Source organism: Heptranchias perlo, chromosome 33 (assembly GCF_035084215.1).
Source record: "Heptranchias perlo isolate sHepPer1 chromosome 33, sHepPer1.hap1, whole genome shotgun sequence".
Lineage (NCBI taxonomy): Eukaryota > Metazoa > Chordata > Chondrichthyes > Hexanchiformes > Hexanchidae > Heptranchias > Heptranchias perlo.
The window spans coordinates 4,851,600-4,863,339 of NC_090357.1; the positions used below are offsets into that span (position 1 = coordinate 4,851,600).

The window sequence follows — 11,740 nt, forward strand, 5'->3', positions numbered from 1 at the left end:
TTCTCGGGATGTGGGCGACATTGGCAAGGCTGACATTTGTCCATTCCTAGTTGCCACAAGGGCATTGAAAGTTAACCACAATGAGGCCAGACCCGATAGGGATGGCAGGACATTAGTGGGTTTGTTTTTTCTGATGATGCAGTAGCCCACTGACTAGCAGATTTATTGAATTCAGTTTCACTAGTTGACGTGGTGGGTTTTGAACTTGCAAGGCTGAGGGGTGACCTGATAGAGGTCTGTAAAATTCTGAAGGGGTTCGTTAGGGTAGGCACAGAGAAAATGTTTCCACTTGTGGTACAGTCCAAAACTAGGGGCCATAAATATAAGACAGTCACTAATAAATCCAATAGGGAATTCAGGAGAAACCTCTTTACTCAGTGAGAACGTGGAACTCGCTACCACAAGGTATTCATTGAGACGAAGAGCATAGATATATTTAAGGGGAAGCTAGTTAAGTACATGAGGGAGAAAGGAATAGAAGGATATGGTGATAGAATGAGATGAAGTAAGGTGGGAGGAGGCTCGTGTGGAGCATAAACACGGACATGGACCTGTTGGGCCGAATGGCCTATTTCTGTGGTGAAAATTCTATGTACATTCTAGTGTCATAACCACTAGGCTCCCATACCCTACCGTACAATACAAAAGCAGATTGCCCCCATTTATGTCCAAACCCACAATACAAACAGGAATAAAGTAAAGACAACCCCATTTATACCCAACGTAAATCCAGTCACCCTCCCCTCAAGCCAGGTCAGCACAAACCAGGGATCGATGCTGAGATTTTACACGCTGACCTTACCAGTTAAGCCATTGCGGAGTTGCAGAAGGGTTGCAGAGCTTGGGGAGTGGGGTCAAACCTTGTGCTTTCTGGTCTGTCTGGCTCTGTAGTGTATGAATTCCCTCAGTGTAAATGGGGCTCAATTTCCTCACTGTAAATGGGGCTGAAGTGACTTTTAATTTTGTCCAAATTTGAATTCTGGCTTTGCTCTATTCCAGGCCATTGCAGCAGGAATTACACAGAATGTACAGCACAGAAACAGGCCATTCGGCCCAACTGATCCATGCCAGTGTTTATGCTCCACATGAGCCTCCTCCCACCTTCTTAATCTAACCCTATCAACATATCCTTCTATTCCTTTCTCCCTCATGTACTCCTTGTGGTAGCAAGTTCCACATTCTAACCATTCTGGATAAAGAGGTTTCTCCTGAATTCCCTATTGGATTTATTAGTGACTATCTTATATTTTGCCCCTAGTTTTGGTCTCTCCTACAATTGGAAACATCTTCTCTACGTCTACCCTATCAAACCCTTTCATAATCTTAAAGATCTCCATTAGGTCACCCCTCAGCCTTCTCTTTTATAGAGAAAAGAGCCCCAGCCTTTTCAATCTTTCCTGAAAGGTATAATCTCTCAGTTCTGGTATCATCCTTGTAAATCTTTTTTGCACCTTCACTAATGCCTCTATCCTTTTCATTCTGCAGAAGGGGTGTGTCGTATAAGTCCATTCATGATTTTCTGGGAAATTGGCATAAGCCTATAGATTTGTGCATAATTCCTGTCACACTGGTTATTTACTTTGTGTTCTCCTACCCCTCCCATCCTCCCAGTATTCTCCCTCCGCCCAATCTCCCATAATAGAAAAATGATTCTAAATAATATGCAGAAGTTCTAAAATGCCCTGACTGCATTAAACACAATTCAGTAGAAAAAATGTTACCTGGACGTAGAGAAAATGTTTCAACTTGTGGGGGAGCCAAAACTAGAGGTCATAAATATAAGATAGTCACTAATAAATCCAATAAGGGAATTCTGGAGAAATTTCTTTACCCAAAGAGTGGTAAGAGTGTGGAACTCACTACCACATGGAGTAGTTGAGGTGAATAGCATAGATATATTTAAGGGGAAGTTACATAATCACATGAGGGAGAAAGGAATAGAAGGATTTGCGGATAGGGTGAGATGAAGTAAGGAGGGAGGAGGCTCGTGTGGAGCACAAACACCGGCATAGACCAGTTGGGCCGAATGGCCTGTTTCTGTGCTGTGGACTCGATGTACCACACGTGCACTTGCAGAGTGGACTCACACTGATGAAAACTGTGCCATACAAAGGAGATAAACCGTGTTAATATTCTTACAGGAGCTGACACCAGACTGCAGCCCCCTGGAAATCTTCATTTCTATTCTGTCAACACCGAAAACATCCTTCACTGGAGTCCAGCGAAGAATTATTCACAGCCCCTTCAATACGATGTGCAGTACAGCAGGTAAAGGAGCCAGCTCCCTTCGCTTTGTTACAAGTTAAAAGTGAGCAAGTTAGGAGTAAGAAGGAGAGTTTAGGGTGACTTTTTCACCCACTGCAGGTGGCCTCAGTGAATGTTGGGTTAAAGGGGAGGGGAAATCAGCCAGGGTTCCTGCTCCGAATCAGTAACCAGTGCCCGCTCCCGCCCACCCCTTGCTGGAAGGTGGGGTTGGGGGGGGAAATGAATCGGGCTCAGATGGGATACACCTTTCCTAGTCAAATCGTGTCAACCGTGGCTCAGTGGATCGCACTCTTGCCTCTGAGTCAGAAGGTCATGGGTTCAAATTATGCTCCAGAGACTTGAGGATACAATCTAGGCTGACGCTCCCAGTGCAGTACTGAGGGAGTGCTGCACTGTCAGTAGGTGCCTTCTTCCAGATGAGACTGCCCTCTCAGGTAGATGTAAAAAATCCCATGGCAGTAAAAGAGACACCATGACCAAAAGCTTTTACTGAAATTTTTTGTAACATTGAAGTTTACATCTGATTTTTTTTTTGTCTATTTTCACTTTATTTTGACCCTGACGTGACTTTTTAAAATGAGAATTCAAAAGTTCCCAGGAAACTGAAAAAACAGAAATAAAAACTGAAACGGAGAACCACAGTCACTTCACGAGTTCTGCAATTTGGAAAATTCAACCAGTCACTGGAGCCTGAGTGTGATTTCAGAACTGACTGAACTCACGGAGGCTGATGTGCCTGTTGGTTTGCTGGAAAAAAACAGGTGCAGGGCTAAAAAAGAAAGAAATTGCATTTCTATAGTGCCTTTCACAACCTCGGGATATCCCAAAGCACTTTACAGCCAATTAAGTACTCTTTGAAGTGTAGTCACTGTTGCAATGTAAGGAACCAAGGCAGCCAATTTGCACACAGCAAGATCCCACAAATCCAATGAGATAATGACAAGATAATCTGTTTTTTAGTGATGTTGGTTGAGGGACAAATATTGGCCAGGACACCAGGGAGAACTTCCCTGCTCTTCTTCGAATAGTGCCATGGGATCTTTTATGTCCACCTGAGAGGGCAGAGTGGCCTTGGTTTAATGTGTCATCCAAAAGACAACACTGAAGTGTTAACTTGGATGATGTGCTTAAGTCCCTGGAGTTGGGCTTGAACCCATGACCTCCATGACTCAGAGGCGAGAGTGCTACCACCGAGCTAAGCCAAGGTCCACGGTGGTGGATAACGTAGAAGACGAGGCAAATCAGGACAGTTAGGGAACGATAAGCTTGATCCTAAAAGTTTGCAAATCTTAGAGGAAAAGCCTGAGGGAAGTAAGGAGAATGAGTGAGTGAGGGGGCGATACGATGAGTCTTGATTTCAGTACAGTCACGATGCAGGGAGAAGCATGTGGATGGTGTATTCGGAGGCAACAAGAGGGGAAAGTTCAGTAGGACAATGGCCATCGTATCGATAAAATCGAGAGGAATGTGAAGGATGGCAGCACAGAGGTTGGAGATGAGAACAGCGTCCCCTATTAGTCAATAAGTGTTATCTTGTATCCTGTTTAGGAGTGTGAGAGAGGGCTTAGAGCCTCCCCAGATATGGGAGCACGATTAAAGCCGTGGATCGAGCTTGGACGTCACTGAGTGTTGATATACTATTGCCTTAGTCCACTACTTAACAGAGACATTAAACCTTTAATTATAAACTAGTCAACACCTCCTTTACAATAGGGGATAGAGTATTGTCGTCCAATCACGTTGAACGTTTGCGCACTGAACGTCTAGGCTGTTGAGGTGTTGGGGAATGGGAACTGCAGGTTTACAGATAGACAATCTACAGCCTCTATATCGAACTGGAGAGTAGACACTGTGAGAGTGGGAGTCCTTGGCAGAACGTGAATATCTTTATGTGGGGACAAACCCGGTGACTCACAGCCACACCAGTCGCAAGTGAGATTAAAAGAGAGGCGGTATACTTGATGCTTGCCCTCATATACCTGTCTATCACAGATTTCATCCTGACTGATTGTACTGACTTTCACTGATGCTGTGATCTGTGTCAGGGATGTTGCAATGTTTGGAATGCCCTGTGTGCCCAGTGTGGAAATGCTTAAGATCGGCCCACAGTGATGACAAGCCCTTGTGTGTTGTAATAATGGACACATCTCAGCAACGTGTGTGTAGAAAAAAAAAGTAACAGACATCAGAGTGCAATTTCAACACTGCATCCAAACCAATGGCATCATAAACCACAACAGCAAAGCTCGAGGGGGGGGGGGGGGGGGTCTGTTAGTCCCTCTGAACCAAACACACTTTGGGATCTCCATCTTGTAGACTAACTTGTCTGATCGTGTGTTGCAGTCACGGAGTTTCACCTGTCGGGAGCGCATATTGGGAAATGGCACCTGCGCAGCTGGTGATTTTCTATGCATTGGACTGTGCCTGCACCAGGAGAGTGCAATTGGAAGCGAGAGACCGCGTTTGCATCTAATTTTCCTGCCTATAATAATGGGTACAATGCATACTGACTCTCAGAAACGGCGGGCAGTGCTCATTAAGCAGCTCGATGATCACATCCCCAAGGAGTCCCCCAAGAGTCTGGTTCTGTGATATGTTCGCGGTAAAGACATCACGATTATTAACATTGCATTAAAACTCTTTAACACACGTTCAGACATGTGCAGGGTCTCCAGTAGGAATTGGGCTGCCAAACCTCCCGGATCGTCCTGGGGCCTCCCAGAGTTAAAGATTAATCCCCCGTACATTCCTGGGAGCAACCCGGGAGAAAAGTCATGGGGGAGTTTTCCTCTCCTGTTGTGCTCCACCCGGACTCACGGCAAACAGATGGGGTGTATCCCGCCCAGGATGCAACGTGGGCCTGGGGCAGGCTCGCTCCAGTAAAACCACGCAACGCCAAGGGGGGGGGGGGGGGTTTCTGGAGCACAAAGGATTGTGGGTATTGTAGCCGCCATTACTGCTGCAAGGTTTGACCTGTCGGGCAGGAGGGTGAGGGGCGGGGCATTTGGAGGCAATGTGATGAAACCTCCTGGAACCCTAAATAGGAATTGTAAGGAAGGAGGTAGTTTGCAGGGAATGTTGGCAGGCACTGGCCAGTCGCTGATCAGTCTCCTCATTGACCCACAGGTATGGATACGATGAAGATTGGATCCCAGTGGGACACTGCACACGGATTTCCCACCATCATTGTGACCTCACACGGGAGACCTGGGACCTTGACATGGTTATCATGGCCAGAGTCAGGAGTGTTACTGGCAACAGAACCTCGAACTGGGAATATTCGGAGCACTTCACACCCAAGGATTCCAGTAAGTGACCTCTTGCACTGAATCGAACATAACGTTAACTTGTTCTTGATGCTCAAGGATGGTTAAGGAACAGTTTTCAGTTCAAAGTTGGCCATATTCGAAGTTTGAAGTGACAACCTTAGGACTCGCCATTGCTTTGAATTGCTAGCTTGTTAATTTTATTTTTGAAAAGGGGGTTTTAAGAAACTGAAAATGTTCGCAGCTGATGTGAACACACCCAGGGCAACACAAGGGTGTTGTATTTGTATCTGACTTTGATGCGCTTGGTCTGCGACAATGGGGCCAAACTCGATCCCATCCTCACCTGAAATTTAAGATCAGAAGCAGGAACCCTGGCTGGTTTTTTTTTTCCCTTGCTAGTCCAAAGGCACTAGGGCCGATCAGAGCTCCAGCGACGGTCCCAGCTGATATTAGCTGCCTCAGTGCAGACTGAACCTGGGATCTTCTGCTCTGTGTGGCTTAGTACCATACCAGGCCTTTAACCAGTCGGCAGCAAGACCCACATACTTATTAGCGCGCCCACACACACTGACACGCTCAGACTGACACACGCACTGGCGCATTCATGCTCAGACTGACACACACACACACACACACACACACACACACACACAGACGTACACGTTCACTGACGTACATGCTCACTGATACACACATTTACTGACACAGTCACACTCATTGATGTGTTCACCCCCATGCACACTGACACATTTGCTCACTGGCTAATACACACTCATTGAGACACACACACACACACACACACACTCACTTATTGACACACTGGTGCTCAATTACTTTGATTTTGGTTGTAGATCTATATTTAATTTTGGATTTGATTTTCTTTCAGCTGCTTTAGGTTTGCCGACCTTTAATGTTAAAGTCGACAGCAACACGTTCACAGTCAGCATCTCACCACCGACCTTAAGGACTGGAGAAAGAAACAGATCGATGGCGGAGGTGTTCAACGGCTCATTGATGTACGTTATTTATATCAGAGCGAACAACTCTGACAAGGTAAAAGCTCCTGGATTTCTGTCAATTGCGATTCCCTTATGAATAAAGCTAGATAAGCACAAGAGGGAGAAAGGAATGGAAAGATATGCGGATAGGATTAGATGAAGAGGGGTGGGAGGAAGCTCATGTGGAGCATAAACACCAGCATACACCAGTTGGGCCGAATGGCCTGTTTCTATGTTGTACATTCTATGTAATATGGGATGGGGTTTTATAAAATCGACATTTTGCTGATGGCAAACTTGGATTTTGTTATTCCCCAACTCCCGCTCCACCTCATATTCCTTCATGAAAGGAAACACCCCCTGGTCCCTTGTCCAAGTCGCTGCTCTTTACTGTGAGCCTTTACTGTGAGCGTTGGCAGGGTGCTGGACCGAGCGAGGTAGTCACAGTCAAAATCAATCTGGTCCTACCCAGTGTCTACACAAGTACTTTCTAGAAGGGGTCAGTGACCAGCAGCAACTGGACATTTCCCCCCCGCGCCCCCCCCTCCCCCGCACCATGGATGAATTTCCCCTCCTTCGGTGAGGGGCACAGAAGCAGATTGTACCACCACCCAACTGAGCACAGCTAATTCAGCATTGACCTGGGCTCTTCCCGGACTGTGAGGTTCTTTTGCTCACTGTCCTATTGGGAGGGCCAGGTAAGGAGATGTTTGAAAGCAGTGCGGGTCTCCGATTATTCCTCCTCCCCTCGGGCCTTGCTCACCTCTCCGCACTGTTACAACTGAATTTGGAAGCACACTGGAGATCTGGTGATCACGACACGAGGACCATCCCTCGATGGGGCAGTGCATTAAGCCATCTCCCTATATCCCCACACCCCATGATTGAGCTGGAATGGTGGGGCAGGCTGCAGTCTCCTTTCTGCCCGTTACCCATGTAGCTACACCCACAGGAAGCTTGCCGACGGTGAAGGAGGGGACTGAGCCTTCCCCATATTAGGGCGTGGAGTACCAAGAAGTGCTCCGCCTAGCAACCTGGCCAGCTTTGACTGAAACGCCGATTGATAGCAAATTGCTAGATGAAGAAAGACTAAGGTCCATCTAGTTCGCCTTCTACCATCCTGGTAGTCACGTGATACAACGATAATGGAGTTGTTAACTAATCATAGCAATCAATCTCTATCAATTAGTCTAGAACAGACGCAGATATGAGGCGATGAAAACCCCAGTGGTGGGGAGCTTGGGGAACCATAGGTCCAAAATCACCGGTTCCTCCCAAGCCAATATCAGAGTGGTGAGTCAGCTGAGCTGGTGAATCTGATGGGTTTCCCCCAGCAACAGCAACCACTTCCCAACTGGCAGAGTTATTGTAGTCATCAGCTTGGCTGCCCAACCAGGAGCATCCGATTTGGCAACAGAGGTGTTTGGTTTGAACTTTCCAAACCACGTGAATCCTGAGAGGATTGGGGTGGACATGGTGCCATCTTGGAATGTGCTGTTACCATGTTTATGCTGTTAGCTAATTTCTTCAACCTGTCTCCTGCTTGCGTTCCGACAGCCTGTAGAAATTGTGAACTCAGGAGAATTGAACACAACCGAACTGCAACCAGGAAACATCTACTGCGTCAGTGTGAAAGCAATATTGACAGGGGACGCAAGAGAAGGGAATATCACCAGGGAACAATGTGCAGCAATCCCAACCCCAAAACCAGGTAAAGTAGGTCATTGGTGTGCCATCAATTCACAATGTACATTATTGGCACCTTTACAACATCTCATATCGGCGTAGTTTGAGAAGGCTAGTCAGAGAACTGGGCTGTTAGAGTTCCCAAACCTGTAGGATAAGGGTCCAGAGAAGGTGTTCACCCCTCTCCCTGGTCTCGCTTTGAAGCCAGGTCTCAGAGGTGATAATTCAATATTCCACCCAATCTCCATTCCTCGTCAGAAACTGCCCTACCGCCTCCCCACACCCCCACCCCTCAAATTACTTTTGCCCTATTTTGAAAATATCTTTCCATTGGTCCGCCATGTTTCCCAGTACACCCTACAGAGAAACATTATGCCCTTGTTTAGCACCTCTCCCAGGAGAAAGGCTGAGACTCGGAATGCACTGTGTGGGGAATTCCAAGCACAATAACATCATATCCACTCCGCAGCGTGGCACGTTACAGCTCAAACACTCGAAGCCCTGTGCATTACTGAGGCTTTAAAGGGGATGTTACTTTACAAAGACAGTGTCAGCTTTGGCTCAGTGGGTAGCACTCTTGCCTCTGAGTCAGAAGGTTGTGGGTTCAAGTCCCACTCCAGGACTTGAGCACAAAATCTAGTCTGACTCTTTAGTGCAATACTGAGGGAGTGTTGCATTTTCAGATTTAAGAAAAGATCTTATGGCACTATTGAAAGAGCAGCAGAGGTGTCCTGGGATGTTGCAGTGTGTGATTACGCTGCTAGTTTACCTACAAAGCAACAGTTGTTACACTTCAATGGGAATTCTCTGGCTGTAAAGCACTACATAAATGTAAGTTCCTCTTGCTTAAGTATCTGGCAAAACCTTTTCCTGTATAAACATGCTGACAAAATGGACACCATTTTGATCCCATGATTGTTACGTGGGGTTTGATGTGATGATGTATTTTGATGGTGGCTTCACAAACAAGGTCCATCACACACTCTGGTAAAGATGGTGCTCCATTCATGAGTTACGTTTTTCTGAATGGGTCTGTCCATGTACAGCACCCTCCCCTAACTGAGATTGTCATCACTTGCTGCCTATTTCTATGAATTTAGAGTTTCTTGTTTCTTTGTGTAGGTTTGGAGAGTTCGATCCATATCATCTTTGGTGTCATCAGTGCTGTCATCATGCTGTTCACACTCTGCTTTTGCCTGGGACTGTCCTGCCAGCATTACCTGAAGAAGCAAAGCGCGATCCCAGCTGTCCTGGTAAGTTCCCTTGTCACTCGCTGAAGATTTCAAAACCTTTCCGGCTGAAATAATTAAAGCTTAGGAAATTCCATCGATAGATGAGTTCCCATCTGATCTCCTCCCTCCAGAGTCCCACCCCTACCCTCTCTCAATGCAATATCGAGCTGTACTTTAAATGAGCCCAGTGGTCTACCCTTACCTGCCCTTCCTGCCGACTCCTTCCTGCCGCTGATCGCCCTCGGTGTAAAGATATCTGCCCTAAACTCACCCTGCTGTCCTACTGCCCTGGCTTATCTGGGAAGTTTTCCAACTTCCCTTATTCCAGTATCCCTTATATCTCTATAAGGACTCCTCTGCAGTGGATCGTCCCAAGGCTGATGAGGCTCAGCTTCTTGCCGATCCTAACTCTGAGCTTTCAGGGTCTACACCCCACCCTCTGGGCCTCCCTCCTTCGGACTCTTCTCTTTGCTACTTACTGGCGTAAAATGGGTGCAACGAGGGCCAATTTCCGGGGCCCAACGTCCCGCACCCGAAGGACCCCTGAAAGAACATCCGACCCGATACTGGATCAGGCCGTTTTTAAGGTGTCCCTGGCGACCGCCTAAAACAGGCATTGTGTAAATGAGGGGCCTGGCACCTGTTTTAGGCCCATTGCGGAAATTGCTTTGGGACGAGTGGAGCAGGAGTTGGGCCTGTTCCGCTCAGGATTCTTCAGTGGCTGTCAAAGAAGGTAAGTTTTCTTTTGAAAATCGCTCCCGTAGGGTCGGGAGGAGCAAGAGTGCTCCCCCTACTCCAGAGTATCCCGCTCGCCCCCTCCCCTTCACCCCCCCTCTGTTGCTGCACCACCCCCCTCTCCTGGAACTTACCTTCAGGCAGTTGCTGGCGAGAAATACGGCCCAATATTCGTCTTCAACCGGGCGAGCTGCCTGTGGAGCTGCAACAGGCACTGGCAACTCCCCCAGATAATGTTAGTGAGGCACGAGGACCAATTTTGGGCCTTGAGATCGGGACATACGGCCCATGCTCATTTCAGGCCCCGAAAAGGCCCCTAAAGGGATTCTCACCCCTTCCCAGTTCTTCCCCGGCCGCTTTACCTGTTCTCCTGCAGATGATCCCCTCGCCATGCTTCATTACATTGAGGGCAAGTTGTTTTTAGATATTTACGGGGTAGACTCATGATTTATTTCCTCTCGCAGAAATCTCTTGACAAAAACAAGAAGTGTTTGAGTATCATGGATTACCTGAGCTTGATAGAAGATGTGGTAGTGCAGCAGGTGTTTGCCGATATCGCTCCCCTTGGCCTGACCAGGGTTCAGGAACAGGGCGATCTGTGGCCGGACCCGAAAATTAAGGAAGCGTCTTCCATGGACAGCGGGATCGATATTGGGAGCCACTCGTCAGACAGATTCCCCGCGTCTGGCGCGCCTATGAATCACTACATGCAGCAGACGCCAGAGTCGAGCAGCCTCCACAGCACGAGCCCAGAGGGCGGTCAGAACAATTCACAGGCCAAAGAATCGTGTTTAATAAACGTGTCCGGTACGATCGGCGCGCCCAGTGAGGGCACGGAAAGCACCATCGTCTCGGGTTATCAGAGGCAGACGCCAAAGATCGACACAGCCCCAGAACAGGAGGAGTGCAGCATTGCAGTGCAGTCTGTCCCGGACACGGCTCCCTGCTTCATTTCTATATCGGACATTAATATAACTGGAGGCTTCTCAAAAGGATTTCTCAGCTTAGATGACATAATGTTAACAGAAAACGGATTATAGACAAAGCTTCTCAATTCAAACCTTCTTAAAGTGACAAGTCTGTTTTGTAATTTATTTATTAAAATTTTGCAGTGTTTACCTCTTCTGTTATCCTTTTGGCTGACGAGTAAACTCCCCAGTAATATATTTCACTTCAGTATAAGGTGGACAGATGGTAGAGGAGGGCTCATGCTGTGCATTGTTTATAGAACCAAAACAATCAAAACCTTCCTCCCTCTGAGTCGGAAGGTCGTGGGTTCACGTCCCACTCCAGAGACTCGAGCTCAAAATCTGGGCTGACGCTCCCAGTGCAGTACTGCCGGAGTGCTGCACTGTCGGAGGTGCCATCTTTCAGATGAGACGTTAAACCAAGGCCCGGTCTGCCCTCTCAGGTGGACGTGGAAGATCTCATGGCACTATTTCGAAGAAAAGCAGGGGAGTTGTCCTGGGGCCAATATTTATCCCTCAACCAACATCACTAAAAAACAGATCTGGTCATTATCGCATTGCTGTTTGTGGGATCTTGCTGTGCACAA

General features: G+C 47.4%; 1 protein-coding gene across 1 annotated transcript in view; it reads left to right on the forward strand.

Moving 5' to 3' along the window:
• The window catches only part of LOC137301413 (interferon gamma receptor 1-like), a 30,723-nt gene extending 19,420 nt beyond the window's left edge, over positions 1 to 11,303 (forward strand). Inside the window, exons 5-10 of the mRNA XM_067970902.1 lie at positions 2,142 to 2,268; positions 5,392 to 5,573; positions 6,421 to 6,587; positions 8,090 to 8,243; positions 9,341 to 9,471; positions 10,650 to 11,303. Coding sequence (XP_067827003.1) covers positions 2,142 to 2,268; positions 5,392 to 5,573; positions 6,421 to 6,587; positions 8,090 to 8,243; positions 9,341 to 9,471; positions 10,650 to 11,225 — 1,337 coding nt within the window. The 3' untranslated portion in view covers positions 11,226 to 11,303. The remainder of the gene's footprint in view (positions 1 to 2,141; positions 2,269 to 5,391; positions 5,574 to 6,420; positions 6,588 to 8,089; positions 8,244 to 9,340; positions 9,472 to 10,649) is intronic.
• Positions 11,304 to 11,740: the final 437 nt, after the last annotated feature.